The sequence below is a fragment of the Trachemys scripta genome, chromosome 1 (assembly GCF_013100865.1).
Source record: "Trachemys scripta elegans isolate TJP31775 chromosome 1, CAS_Tse_1.0, whole genome shotgun sequence".
Classification (NCBI taxonomy): Eukaryota; Metazoa; Chordata; order Testudines; family Emydidae; genus Trachemys; species Trachemys scripta.
Window position 1 is genome coordinate 60,882,343 of NC_048298.1, and position 14,655 is coordinate 60,896,997.

The 14,655-nt window shown below is 42.0% G+C and overlaps 1 protein-coding gene across 3 annotated transcripts in view; it reads left to right on the forward strand.

Annotated features, from left to right (window-relative positions):
• The first annotated feature begins 1,051 nt into the window (after window positions 1-1,051).
• MSRB3 (methionine sulfoxide reductase B3) overlaps window positions 1,052-14,655 on the forward strand; it is a 141,539-nt gene continuing 127,935 nt past the window's right edge. Inside the window, exon 1 of one of the 3 annotated variants that reach the window (XM_034770673.1) lies at window positions 1,052-1,203. In XM_034770673.1, coding sequence (XP_034626564.1) covers window positions 1,086-1,203 — 118 coding nt within the window. In that variant the 5' untranslated portion in view covers window positions 1,052-1,085. The remainder of the gene's footprint in view (window positions 1,204-14,655) is intronic. The other 2 variants (XM_034770683.1, XM_034770705.1) reach the window with 2 other exon arrangements.

Here is a 14,655-nt window from a genome sequence, read left to right on the forward strand (position 1 = left end):
GTAAACTACCTAACTAAGTAATACCCACCTTCCCTTTCCTCTCCCTCAGAGGTCTATGCTCTCTGAGACCAGTTGCACCATTTAATGTAGGTTTAATCTTACTACAGCAAGAAGAGAAATAAAGACCATATCTCCCTTATGCACTCTCTTGACTAAAAAGCCATTATAGCTGAGTGGTGGTGGTCTCTTTAAGATTAGGGAGCCAACACCATAGTTTTTACAGCAAATACATTAATGAAGCTGGTCACTCTACCACATCCTTTTCTGTTTGTATTAAGCATTTTCCAATATATAATCTGGACTTGCTTCAATGCTAAAAGGGGAAATTAATAAATTGAGAGATGCTAACGATAGTCATATTTCTAGATTAGTGATTTGAACCCCACCTTGGGCATGAAAGTCACTTTCACGGGCTGGTGTTTACCCTTTACAGGAGTTGGAGGAGGTGGTTTTTCTTTTTTTCTTGGTAATGGCAGGGTGACCAGCTGTCCCTATTGTATAAGGACAGTCCTGATTTTGGTGGCTTTTTCTTATATAGGCTCCTATTGCCCCCCCACCCTCTGTCCTGATTTTTCACACGTGCTGTCTGGTCACCCTAGGTAATGGGTTGTTCAAATTACAAAAACTATTATTGAAATTATCAGTTTGCAGTCTCCCTACAGCCTGCAAGGGAGCAGCAGTGGGGTCGGTGGCGAAGCCTGTATTAACAGAGACGGCCTGCTCCATTTTCGTCGGACCATCCTTCCCCAGTGAGAACAGTGTCCGACTCTCAGGCCTGTGCTAAAGCCCACGCGGTAATTTCCCACCCTAGGGAGAGAGACGCTCCGTGCCAGCTCCTCGCCTGACGCAAGCTGGCAAGGGCTCCGCTTATGGTGGGGGGTCTCCCCCCCCCAAATAACACTTGGGGTGCCGTTTGCTCTAGGGGGAGCAGCACCACAGCCGGCAGCCCGGCCCTGCGGCTGGGTTGGTGCCCGGCGGGGCGGGGCGGGGCGCGTTGGGGGCAGGACGCAGCTGGCCCCTGGACTCTCTCCTCTGCTCCATGCTCATATTTGGCATTAGCTGCCGCTGCCCAGGAATTTCCCGTCATGCCTCCTGGGGCGGCCGGGCCCGTCATTCTGCTCCCGGGGGTGGGAAGGGAGGTGCTGCTGGGGCCGCCCCTGCCGCTCCTCTCGCTCTGCCTGGCGGCCGCTGTGGTAGCAGCAGGTAAGAGGCCTGGGGCCCTGCCCGAGCCCCCGGGGTGGGGAGCCACCTGCCCGCCTCGTTTCCAGAGCTGGCCCGACCCCGCCCCGTCCCGTGGCGCTTAGGCTTCTGCTGCCCAGCGCGGTGCGCAGGAGGTGATGCCTCTGCGCCCGGGTGAGGGGAAGACCCCGAGGGGCAGGAGACTGAGAGCGTGGGGGTGGTGCAGGCCTGGGGTTTGGTGGGGAGAGCAGCGGCAGAAGCAGCCCCGGGTCGGGGTGGGGGCGATGGGGTAGGAGGTCTTTAGGGTGGGGGGAGGGATGCAAAAGCACCACCTGCAGTGCGGGACGGGGAAACAAATAGCCCCAAGCGGCTTGGAGAAGCTGTTCATATTGAGCAGAATGGGACCTGGGGGGGGGGGGGGGGAGAGAATGACAGGAGCAGAATGACAGGAGCAGCACCAGAAAGGTGGGACCCTCTGGAAGTTGAGGCTAGGCCTAGCGTCAGCTCACCCTGAGATGCAGGTCTCTGCAGGGTTTGCATCAGGCCCACATCCTTTTTTGGAGGAAAGAGGGAGATTGTCTTTGCTGCCTTTCTTTGTAGTACAACAAACTAACTAAGTTTTCCAAATGTAAACACACACAATATGAGAAACTGCGAGTGAATCCAGTCACTCATCCTTTAATAGGTAAGGCTCTGTTCCTGCTGACTGCAGAGCCCTTTGGAGCTGAGAGCCTAGCACACAGATTGGCATCCTATAATAATAGTGGGATGCTCTAGTCAACATTTACCATATTTACTGAAAGTTAATAACAAGGCACAATAACTTTAAAGGAATGTTGCATTTTAGAATTGGTGCCTCTTTAAAATAAGTGTTAGACTTCAGATGGACATACAATATATTTTAAGAGACTGCTGAGCTGCCTATGCCCTTACTTTAGGAACAGCTTGAGCCTTATATTGCATATGTCATGGTTTGTCAGTTCCCTTAAACTTCCCCTTTTTTATAATCAAGATGGTTCTAAAAGTACACTGTTTTGAAAGATACCCAAGCAAAATATCTACAGTATACAGATGGTTTGCCTTAGTGATATGGAGCTCTGTTGGTGGCTTGCAGTCCATAAATGGTAACTTGGAATCCACCCACACTGTGGCATAATGCCAGTTACTTTGAATCCAGTGTTTAATGCTAAGAATCTTTCTTGTTTATATTTTTGTCCTTGCTGACTTGTTACTAGTGCTTACAGTCTCATTTTTTGATTATTTCTTTCTTCCTTTTGATTTCCCTGCTGCATGTCTTTGCAGTTTTGTCATGGTGTTTGGGCAACTTGTCTGGCAAGTCTTGTTAGTTGCATTGCTTTTTGAGGTTTGATTCAGGACATAAATTTCATGTGGCTTTTAATTCTAATCAGGCATTTGTTCCTAGTTTTTAAGATAATGGCCCACACTATTTTAGAGATGTCTCACTCTAGAAAAACAGTATTTAACAGACTGCAAAAAGATACTTATTCTGTATAGGGAATTAAATATGGTGAACAACTAATCACATTGCTAAATAACCCAGGAAGGTAAGTGTCTGTCCTAGCAAAAATCTGGGTTACAGAAAAAGAAATATTAGATAAATTAAACAGAGAATCTCTGCTTTGGGATTGGAAAAAAAAAATCTTTGTTATAGGTGGAGCCTTTATTCACTGTCATCCACACATTGTAACTTACAGAAAATAATGTGTCTGCTTAAGAGAGAGATCTCTGTGTAAAATTCTGCAGTGACTTTCACAAAGTCAGTTAAGTCAATGGAGTCATACTGTGTATAAATCAATCTGGAATTTGGCTTCTTGGTTTACATTCCTTTCTCTTAATATTTCTTTGGTTCTTCAGAAGTCACCTCAGATGGGTCCTGTAGGAAGAAAAGTGTAATCACATATTTCTCCGCATCAGCTGTAAACATGTCACATTTTGTCAACCATATTGGCTTAGGTTTTTTGATTTGGCTACAAAATCACATAAATTAGTTGACTCTAGACAAAAAAATAACACCCCTTGACTGAATGACCCTTCTTGTATCCAAATAGTGATGTTAACATTCTCTTACAGGAATTCACTTATTATAGATTTACTTGTTTTCACCTACCCCAAAAATTCTTCTTGAAAGCCTGTGTCATTAAAGGTAAATTACACATGGGGTTGGGGGGAAAGTTATTTGTTCCCTTTTTTCCCTTGATGCATAATGAAGGCCTGAATAGATTTTTTTTCTGTTTGGGGTTTTATCTGTTCTACAGGACTCTCTAGGTGACTGGAGAGTTAGTAGGTGTGTTATAGCAGCAACTCCAAAGAAGTGAAGCTTGATAAATTGAGGCGGGAACTGATTTTTTGGAGATGGTTTAAAACTTGTTTTATTTAGTTAAAAAAATACTTGGAAGAAAAGATCTTTCTGTTAGGGATTCAATATCCCTCACAACTGCGACTGAGGACTGAGAAGACTGCCAATCTACAGCTGAGGAATTCTAGTAAAAACAGGGAAGATGAGTTTTGGAATTCTTGATATTTCTAAGGTTTAAAAAACAAGCAAGCAAACAAAACAAAACCAGCCTGTCAGACTTTTTTTTTTTTTTGTATACAGTCAAGTAACAAAAAATGGACATCTTGTTGCTTTGGATCCAGGCCAATCCTTAATGCTGTGCATCAGCCTGGAAGATAACGATAGTGCTCAGGAAAAGATTTTCATATAGATTAGCTAAAATAAAAATATGGAGTTAAGGATTAATATCTTTCTCTTCTGGAATATGTAAATGCATAGCAGACTAGCAGAGTTTAAAAGGGTAATAATTTGCAGTTGGCCACTTGAGCAAGGGTGAAGGAAAGGGGGAAAGTGCATCCCACCATTTAAAGATCCTGCTGGCAGATTTGGAAAGTCATTGATGGATTTAAAGGGAATCATTGTGTTCTTTGTCTGGAAAACTGGTGATCCTTATGCTGTGGGTGAAAGTAGGGTACACGAATCCTTAGGGCTACCTAATAATAACCTAACTGTAAATTATAATTTAGCCTATTTGACTTCAGCCTTTTGCTTTTTATTTAAAACAAAACCACACAATTTTGGAACTGTTATTAGGAGAAAAGCATCTTTTTCTCAATTATACAGTTTAAGGCCTGAAAATTGGAACCATATTAGCCAGAAACATGTTCAAAGACAGTTCTTATTAGCAAGTTGCTAATAGTTTCCATATCTGTGTAGACTTAAGTCCTAGTATTGCAAAATGTTGTAATATGCTTAATAGCATGGTTCATCCTTGTTCACACTGGACAGGGGAAATGGCCTTCTCAGTTAAGTTCTGTGTTTAAACATGATTCAACTTGTGACTGTAGTATAGGCAAGACAGGCTTAACTATTATGCAGTTTCCCACTTAACTATCCTAAAAACTTAATTTGTATTGTCAATAGTAGATAGTGATCTCTTTTAAACTCTAAGTAGCAGTTTATTACCATGTATATATTTTGCTAATGTAATTGCATTGTTAGGAAGTGCCACCCCATCCAGAGGATAAATGAGTAATTTCACACATTGAGTCTGGAAGTTTCTCTTGAAGGAATCTCTGATTCACTGTTCTTCTAGGGAGAGTAAATGACTGTAAGGCCTTGGCTACACTGGCAATTCACAGCGCTGCACTTGCTGCGCTCAGGGGTGTGAAAAAACATCCCCCCCTGAGCGCAGCGCTGTAAAGCGCCAGTGTAATCAGCGCCTGCAGCGCTGCACACTCCCTCGCAGCGCTGCAAGCTATTCCCCTCGGAGAGGTGGAGTACTTGCAGCGCTGCGAGAGGGCTCTCGCAGTGCGGGCAGAGCGACTACACTTGCCGCCGCAGCGCTGTGAATCCGTGAGTGTAGCCAAGGCCTAAAATTCACCTGACAGAACACACCTCACTAGTACCAGAAAATGACAATAAAACAGATGAAGACTGAGTGCTAAATACCATTAACTTCACTCAAACTGCACAATGAAAAAGAAATCTTCAATGCAAGAAATCTAAAAACTTCATGAGTAAGCGATCTGTGCCAGTTGTAGCCAAAAGAGAATATCCCAGCAAATGTTCAGTTTTGGCTGAAAGGTTTTCCTATGCCCCTTTTCCTATGCATCTTGAAAAATCCATATTAGGCCAGTGTACAGGCAAGGATACAGCTGCTACTGCTGTGCCGGAATGAAACCCAGGGTAGTTCAGGCAGTCTAGGCCGTTTCACTTACAGCACTTTAAGCAACAGTGCAGGGGAAGAGTGAAAGTGATTTATCTGGGGTTGAATTTACAGTGGTCTTTTTAGCTCCTGAGGGTGAAAATGGCTGGGCTTTCATCAGTTTCATTCTAGGGGTGTTGGCAGCACCCTCCTGTGAGTTTGGGGAATGGAGTAAGTGAGAAGAAGCACACTCTCTGAAGGGACCACAGTGGGAGCATGACCCCAAAAAAATCCAGAAGGAATTTTAAGGAGAGGTGAAATGCATGAATCCCCCTACCTCAAACCAACCAGAAGGATAAGGTGCCCCAAAAATACCAAGATAAGAAAAACAACTACCCCCAAAGTAGGGAGGGAATGTTGACTAAAAATCCCAGGATGAGAAAGGGGCCCAAAAGATTTCTAGACCAGGAGAGAAATTAATTAAAAAAAAAAAAAATTGGGAAAGGAGAAAGAAAGTACAGAGAGAAAATAAGAAAATCTTAATTTTAGAGTGAAAATTCTAATTTGAATCTTTTGGCTATTGGTGTACTAGTTATAATCATACCAGTAGCCAAAAGAGACTCCAGAATAAAATGTAAGCATGGGATGGTGTGACATACCAGGGTACAATCCAGACTAATGAGTACCTGTGTCACCCCTGCCCTGTAATCTGGGGTGTCCTTTACAATACCTTACTGCTGTAGCCTTCAGCCTGGACTGCTCACGAAACAGCCTTCAGCATGTAAGTCATTCCCAGCTATGTATGTGTGTGCTACAGCCAGCCACACTTTGGCTCTTACCAGCCTTAAGATTTCCACAGGATGACCCCAACAACTCCCAGCCCCAGATTTCCCCCCAGAAATGTATGTCCTGTACTGCCCAGCCCTGTTCTGGACAATACAAATATATTGAGTACATTATTCCTTTAAGGGAATAAAATGGTCACAACTTGTTATCCCAAATGGAGTTACCCAAACACTTCAACTTGAACACACTGGATTAGCTAACAACAATGAAACCAATGTATTAACTACAAAGAGAGATCTTAAGTGAGGATGAGTAATAAGGCATGAAAGTCAGAAATGATTACAAGAAAAATAAAGATCAAACACTTTCTGGAGCCTAACATAAAAATTATATTAGATTAAAAGCAAAGTGTTTTTTTTTTCTCACCACCTGCTCTTGGCAGTCTTACTGATCAAACCCTTTAGATCAGGACTCTCCCCCAAAATCCTATGGCTGCTTCAGGTGCAGAGAATGCAATGGGGTGAGGGTGGGGGTGCTTTGGGCTGCGTGTCCCTCCTTTTTATAGTTTCAGTCCCCTCTTGAAAAACATTTTAGCTGAGACCCATGGGACAAAGAATTTATGTGGAAGGATATTCCCTGCTGGGTTTTTTTCACCTGTTGTTTCCCCTCCCTGCTTGATGACTCTGTTTACTGCTTAAATGCAGATTAAGGCAAGCATATATCCCTTCCTTTGTTTGGGGCAGACCTGATTTCTGCCTGGGAAGGGCTGTGGGGTTTGGAACATGTGGTAACAACATCATGCAGGGGAATCTTAAAACTTCACATTGTGTTGTCACACACTTTTTACTGGGACAATAATGACCAGCAAATTATGAGCTTTCAAATGATATCTTACAAGGCATACTTTGTACAATAGTTTGTAGGGTGTGAATACAGGGAAGTATTCCATCACAGATGGATTGTGGGATCCTTCTGTAGTGACAGAAATTAAATTAAATTAAAGCACTATCCGGTTTCTCTGATGATAGCCACCATGATGATAGCATCTCCCTTCTCCTGCCAGAGTTCCCTGGACAAAAACAATTACTCTGTTTCAGGCCCTCTACCACCAGTCAGTTTTAACCCCTCACCAGAAGGCATTGAAAGCCACTTATTAGCAATGGTGTCATTTCATACACTCTCCCTGTAAGGAGCACACATGGTGCCAATTAATCATTTTGTCTGTGTAACTGCTTTAATCTCTCTTTGTCAGGTTGCATTCTGGTGTAGGTACAGTATGTATATCTGTAAACTTTTAAATACAAGTCAAGAAATTCATTCAGTGCATTCCTTCCTCCTTTTTCATTTCTCCATTTCCTATTGTCTTCATTGGATCTGAAAATGCTGGGATCCTTCCACAAGGTCCATCTCCATTTTAGTCAGTTGAGGGCTTGGGTTTCCCGAAGTTTATGTTGATGTTGTGCTTCTTCATGTTGGCTTTGAGGGTGTCTTTGAAGCGCTTTTTTTGCTCTCCCCTCATCTGTTTGTTTTGGCTTAGTTGTGAGAATATGACTGCTTCATGAATTGATTGTCTGTCATTCGAAGAACGTGACCAGCCCAATAGAGTTGATGGCAGATGATCATAGCTTCAGTACTAGAGGTTTTGGCTTAGTCCAGGACACTGATGTTGGTGCATAGGTCATCCCACTTAATTTGGAAGATCTTGCAGAGGTACCATTGATGGTGTCGTTCAAGAGCCTTGAGGTGTCAACTATTCGTGATCCAGGTTTCAGCACCATATAGGATAGCAGGGATAATGATGGCCTGGTACACGAGAAGCTTGGTTTGGTTCTTGATGTCACAATCTTCGAAGACATGTTTTCTCAAGCATCCGATAACTGCAGTGGCAAATAGGAGGTAGTCTTGAATCTCCTCATCAATGTCAGCTTTCTGCAACATATAACTGCAGAGGTATGGGAAGTGCTTAGCGTCCCTCAGGGTCCTTGTGTTGATCTTGATTGCAGGATCCTGAAGGTTCAGAGCCTGCTGGTGGAGCACTTTAGTTTTCTTGGTGTTGAATGTGAGGCCTAGTTGGTTGGGTGACCCTTGGTTCTTGTGTTATGTAAAGGAGTAAACAACAGTTTCTTGTTCACTTTTTCCACACTATTCACAATTTTATAGACTTCTGTCATTGTTATGCTCATACAAAGCACATGGGATATTTATAGAGGAAGGCAAATATGCAGCATTTATTGAAAATACAACAGTTAGCATATGCTTTTCAGTCTCTCTCTCACACATACTCCCTCTCTCACACTCAGTCACTCCTGCCAGTGATGTTCATAGTTACCAGTCTGTTGTAGCTCTAGTCAATCTAATGGCCAGTTAGATTGAGCATGAGTGTGGAGCTGGGCTCTTGTCGGTCGCAATCCGATGCTCCTGGAGTGTGGCAAGACTAACCCAAAGTCCCATGGCCAAGCACCCTATTCTTATAGGTTTTTTCTCTGTTGAAGTCTATGGATTTTGCTGTGTCAGTTTGTGATTGGTTACTTCTTCATTGGTGTAAACATTCCAATACACCTCTGGGAGGGTCATCCTGTCCTTTGTTCCGATTTAATCAGTTGTTCTTAGGGGTGCCAGCCTTCACCTCAGGGTCATCAATCTACCCTTCATCATGGATGTGCGTTGATGATTCTTCGTTGTCCTTTAAGTCTCTTCACTCCTTCTTCCTTGACCATTTGGCTATAACAATGGCCTTCACGCTGTATCTTTTCCTGATGCATGCATTCCTCATTCACACAGATTGAGAAGACAAACAGTAGTATTTTATATGGAGGAAAAAGGCATTGCAAATTAAACCTTGCTAAGTTTTACAATCAATAACCAAGACAATTTACATTGAGACCCAGGCCTTCAATGTTCCTCTAAAAAAAGAACAGGAGTACTTGTAGCACCTTAGAGACTAACAAATTTATTAGAGCATAAGCTTTCGTGGACTACAGCCCACTTCTTCGGATGCATATAGAGTGGAACATATATTGAAGATAGATATATATATATATATATATATATATATATATATATATACACACATACAGAGAGCATGAACAGGTGGGAGTTGTCTTACCAACTCTGAGAGGCCAATTAAGTAAGAGAAAAAAACTTTTGAAGTGATAATCAAGATAGCCCAGTACAGACAGTTTGATAAAAAGTGTGAGAATACTTACAAGGGGAGATAGATTCAATGTTTGTAATGGCTCAGCCATTCCCAGTCCTTGTTCAATCCTGAGTTGATTGTATCTAGTTTGCATATCAATTCCAGCTCAGCAGTCTCTCGTTGGAGTCTGTTTTTGAAGTTTTTCTGTTGTAAGATAGCCACCCGCAGGTCTGTCATTGAATGGCCAGACAGGTTAAAGTGTTCTCCCACTGGTTTTTGAGTATTATGATTCCTGATGTCAGATTTGTGTCCATTAATTCTTTTGCGTAGAGACTGTCCGGTTTGGCCAATGTACATGGCAGTGGGGCATTGCTGGCACATGATGGCATATATCAAATTGGTAGATGTGCAGGTGAACGAGCCCCTGATGGTATGGCTGATGTTATTAGGTCCTATGATGATGTCACTTGAATAGATATGTGGACAGAGTTGGCATCCGGCTTTGTTACAAGGATAGGTTCCTGGGTCAGTGTTTTTGTTCAGTGATGTGTGATTGCTGGTGAGTATTTGCTTTAGATTGGGGGGTTGTCTGTAAGCGAGGACAGGTCTGTCTCCCAAGATCTGTGAGAGTAAAGAATCATCTTTCAGGATAGGTTGTAGATCTCTGATGATGCGCTGGAGAGGTTTTAGTTGGGGGCTGAAGGTGACAGCTAGTGGTGGTCTGTTATTTTCTTTGTTGGGCCTGTTTTGTAGGAGGTGACTTCTGGGTACTCGTCTGGCTCTGTCAATCTGTTTTTTCACTTCAGCAGGTGGGTATTGTAGTTTTAAGAATGCTTGATAGAGATCTTGTAGGTGGTTGTCTCTATCTGAGGGATTGGAGCAAATGCGGTTATATCTTAGAGCTTGGCTGTAGACAATGGATCGTGTGGTGTGTCCTGGATGGAAGCTGGAGGCATGTTAGGTAAGTGTAGCTGTCAGTAGGTTTCCGGTATAGGGTGGTATTTATGTGACCATCGCTTATTAGCACAGTAGTGTCCAGGAAATGGACCGCTTGTGTGGATTGATCTAGGCTGAGGTTGATGGTGGGATGGAAATTATTGAAATCATGGTGGAATTCCTCAAGGTCTTCTTTTCCATGGGTCCAGATGACGAAGATGTCCTCAATGTAGCGCAAGTAGAGTAGGGGTGTTAGGGGACGAGAGCTAAGGAAGCGTTGTTCTAAGTCAGCCATAAAAATGTTGGCATACTGTGGGGCCATGCGGGTACCCATAGCAGTGCCGCTGACTTGAAGGTATATATTGTTCCCAGATGTGAAATAGTTGTGGGTGAGGACAAAATCACAAAGTTCAGCCACCAGGTTATCTGTGACATTATCGGGGATACTGTTCCTGATAGCTTGTAGCTTGTTCCTCTAGTCTACTTAACATAGACACAATAGAGAATCCTGTCTCTTACTTATTAAAACCTTAAAACAAAAAAATTTATATTTAACTAGAATGCCTAATTTGTAATACATATAGGAAACCATAGTAGACATTATAACTTATCCTAAAACAAAAAGGTGACCATAATCAGTCATAAGGATTGTTCTGGTCTGTCATTCCTTTCTGCTATTCAAAAAGGGTGGCTGACAGGATGAAATCAAATCATACATTAATTCTTATAGTACATTATAAAATCCAGCTCCTACATCATATCCCCGCTTAGCTATCTCTTTTCCAAGAAAGTGCAATTCTTTTTAATCTCTCCTCATATGGAAGCTGTTCCATACCCTTAATAATTTTTGTTGCCCTTCTCTGTACTTTTCCCAATTCTAATATATCTTTTTTGAGATGGGGTGACCAGAACTGCATGCAGTATTCAAACTGAGGGCATACCATGGATTTATCTAGTGGCATTATGATATTTTCTGTCCCCTTATCTATCTCTTTCCTAATGGTTCCTAACGTTCTGTTAGCTTTTTTGACTGACGCTGCACATTGAGCAGATGTTTTCAGAGAACTATCTACAATGATTCCAAGATCTTTCTTGAGTGGTAACAGCTAATTTAAACCCCATCATTTTATATGTATAGTTGGGGTTATGTTTTCCAGTGTACATTACTTTACATTTATCAGCATTGAATTTCATCTGCCATTTTGTTGTCCAGTCCCCTAATTTTTTGAGATCCCTTTGTAACTCTTCGCTGTCTTCTTTGGACTTAACTATCTTGAATAATTTTGTATTATCTGCAAATTTTGCCACCTCAGTGTTGATCCTTTTTTCCAGATCATTTATGAATATGTTGAACAGCACAGATCCCTGGGGGACACCACTATTTATCTCTCTACTGTGAAAACTGGCCATTTATTCCTACTCTTTTTTTCCTGTCCTTTAAACAGTTACTGATCAGTTTATCCATAGTCAGGATTTACCAGGTCCTATAGTTCCAATCATCCTTTGCCAGGAGTTTAAACCTTCTCCATATTTTTAGCAGATGCAATAAAACTGTCATTTTTCAAATATCAAACATACTACCTGTTGTGTCTTGTCATGGTGTGACCATGCAGGGAGCTTATTGAGCAGTAGAATTTTCAAAAGGTGTTTTCATTGGTATTGCATACCTGCTATAACAAATGGATGTTCAGACCCTCCTCCGGTTACGCAAACCCGACTTACGGAAATCCGGACTTACGGGAAAAGTTCCATAAGTTCCATAAGCTTTTTTTTGGTGTAATTGTCGGAGATACATTCCTGACTTATGCAAAATTCGACTTACGCAAGGCATTCCAGAACAGAACGCTTGCGTAAGCCAGGGAGCTTCTGTATAGACATAATGTTGTGTAAATGTAAAATCCACCTATTAACTCAGGGCTTGTCTAAACACAATTTGTACCAATTAAATTAAATCATTTGAGAAACTGATCCAGTTACATCAGTGCATGTGTAGACATGCTTAAACCAATTAAGGGTGTTTAGACAGGGGTTGCACCAATCAATTTCTAAACCAATGGGTCTCAACCTATTTACCATTATGGGCTGCATATGCAGCTCTCTGGCCTAGTCTTCACTTACCGGCTGGTCCGGAGGCACGCCATCGATGTTCTGGGATCGATCCCGGAAGTGCTCACAATCGACGCCGGTACTCCAGCTCGCCGAGAGGAGTACGCGGCGTCGACGGGGGGAGACTTCCGGCCGCGTCTGGACCGCGGTAAGTCCGGAGTAAGGTACTTCGAATTCAGCTACGTTATTAACGTAGCTGAATTTGCGTACCTTAGTCCGAAGTCCGGACTAAGTGTAGACCAGCCCTCTGTGTTGTGTGGGTCACATCCACACAATATATGTACTATCGGTTTGGCCCTGAGGATGTCACATAGGCTGCAGCTGTGTGCTGATTGGGCCGTGGGTTGAGAACCACTGTTCTAAACCAATTTAACTTTAAATTGGTACTCTGTGTGTGTGGGCGGGGGGGGTAGGCCTCAGTTTGTAGTAGGTCAGTTACACTAGAGTTGGAGAAACAGTTGAAAAAGGATCTATTTTGCTGTCCCTATACCAGGATGTTTCACACTAAACTCTCATTAGCATTAATGAAGTTGAAGAACTAAAATCCTATAGCAATGGGTGACAAGATCCTTTGTAGTAGACTTCTTTGTTATAAATAGAGGTCTTATACTCTTTTATAATCCATTTTATAGTCCAGTGCGTTCTTTTGAAATCCTGCAAAACTGATTCTATATTGATTACTGTTCCAGCTAAGAACTGCAGGGGTTTTTGTCTGAAAAACTGCAAGTTTAATTTGACTTGCAAGTGTCATCCCTGTACTATTTCTGGAGCTGTCCTTTGTTTTTGTTTTTATTTTATATATTGTTTCAAGCACTTAGAACAAATATGTTAGATGCTTCACGGGGGACACATAGAAGAGAGCTTTGTTGTTGTTGTTGTTAGTAGTAGTAGTAGTAAATATTTATATTATGATGTTGTAGGGCCCCATTGTTCTTGTTTCTGTACAAATACAGAAAAGAAATAATCCCTGACCTGAAAAAAAACAAACAGATGAAGGATGTGGAGTGGAGGATGTGGATACAATACTATAAGAAAATGAGTTTAGTGAAGAAGTGATGCTACTTTGTCAATGACAGGTATTGGAGTTCTCTCCTTTTTTATAATTGGGTCTAGAGGGTGGAAGGAAGGAAATAGGGAAAGAGAGAGAGGCACAGTTTGTCACCTGTCTAGCCATGTTCAGCAAGCTGTTTTCTGTCAGGGAAGGAAGAACAGATGAGAACTGTGGAGGAAGCTAAGGAGCTATTGAAGAGCACAGCTAGGTGAGAAAAATCAAAAGGGAACAATAAGGAAGCTAATTTATTTTAAGTCCAGGCTTCCTGAAATTCCTGCTAGAAACCAGGTAAGAGAGAAAATCAACGTTTAGAAAGTGTGAAAAGGTCTGGCGGTTTGTCCCAGGAATTGGCTTCATGCAGTAGAACAGGAGTGGTGAGATGTCCAGGTTTCTGGGACGAAGTGCTTAAAATCTGAATGATGGAATTGAGGGAAAAGTGGAGAAATAACATGTCAGGGAAGAGGGGTGAGCAAGGACACGGGTTACAGAAATATAATTGAGGTTTCTCAGTTTAGGCATATAGAAGTGTAGATGGTTCAGGGTGGTTGTATTTCATTTAAAATGTGGATTCTCTCACATTGTAAGTAAGTAATGCTACAGAAGTGAGTTCTTAGGAGTGATATGGAGAGTGACCATGGAAGCTTGATGGGTGGATTTCATTAAGGCATTCCAAACACTGGGACAGCATGGAAAAAGGCAGGGAGACATGTCGGAGAGAGTGCCACCCTTATTAAACCTTCTGTTGGCAGAGCACTGAGGGCGGGAAACATAGAAAGAGACCAGATCAGAGGTGTATAAAATGTATTAATAAAAAATTAGACCAGGGCTGATAGTTGCTAGAAAAGTCTTAGCCAAAATACGAGTTTTTATTTGCATGCTTCCATAACCCACCACTTCGTATATAATACATAATTTTTTTAAAAGTTTGTGATTCCAGGCAGTTTTGGGGCTTGTAGAACTTTTATGAGTACTCCATGTTTTCTTTCAATGGAAAGTGTATAGACTGTTGGTCCATAATATGCAACTTCAGCATACGTTTCATTCAAACGATAGTTCATTGCCATTCTAAGTGACTGTCATGCTCTACTGTGCTTATGATTTGTGACCAAAGACAGAACTATCTACTCAGTAGATGTTGAACAGTTTAGAATTAGCCATTACTGTTTCTTGGGACAATTTTCTCAGCTTTTTCTTTTAAAATCCCCAGAATATGTACTGACAACATGTCAGATTATATAGATAGCAAATCTGGTGGGTAGTGCCTAATTCCAAACAGTCTACTGTGTACATCTTTTAAA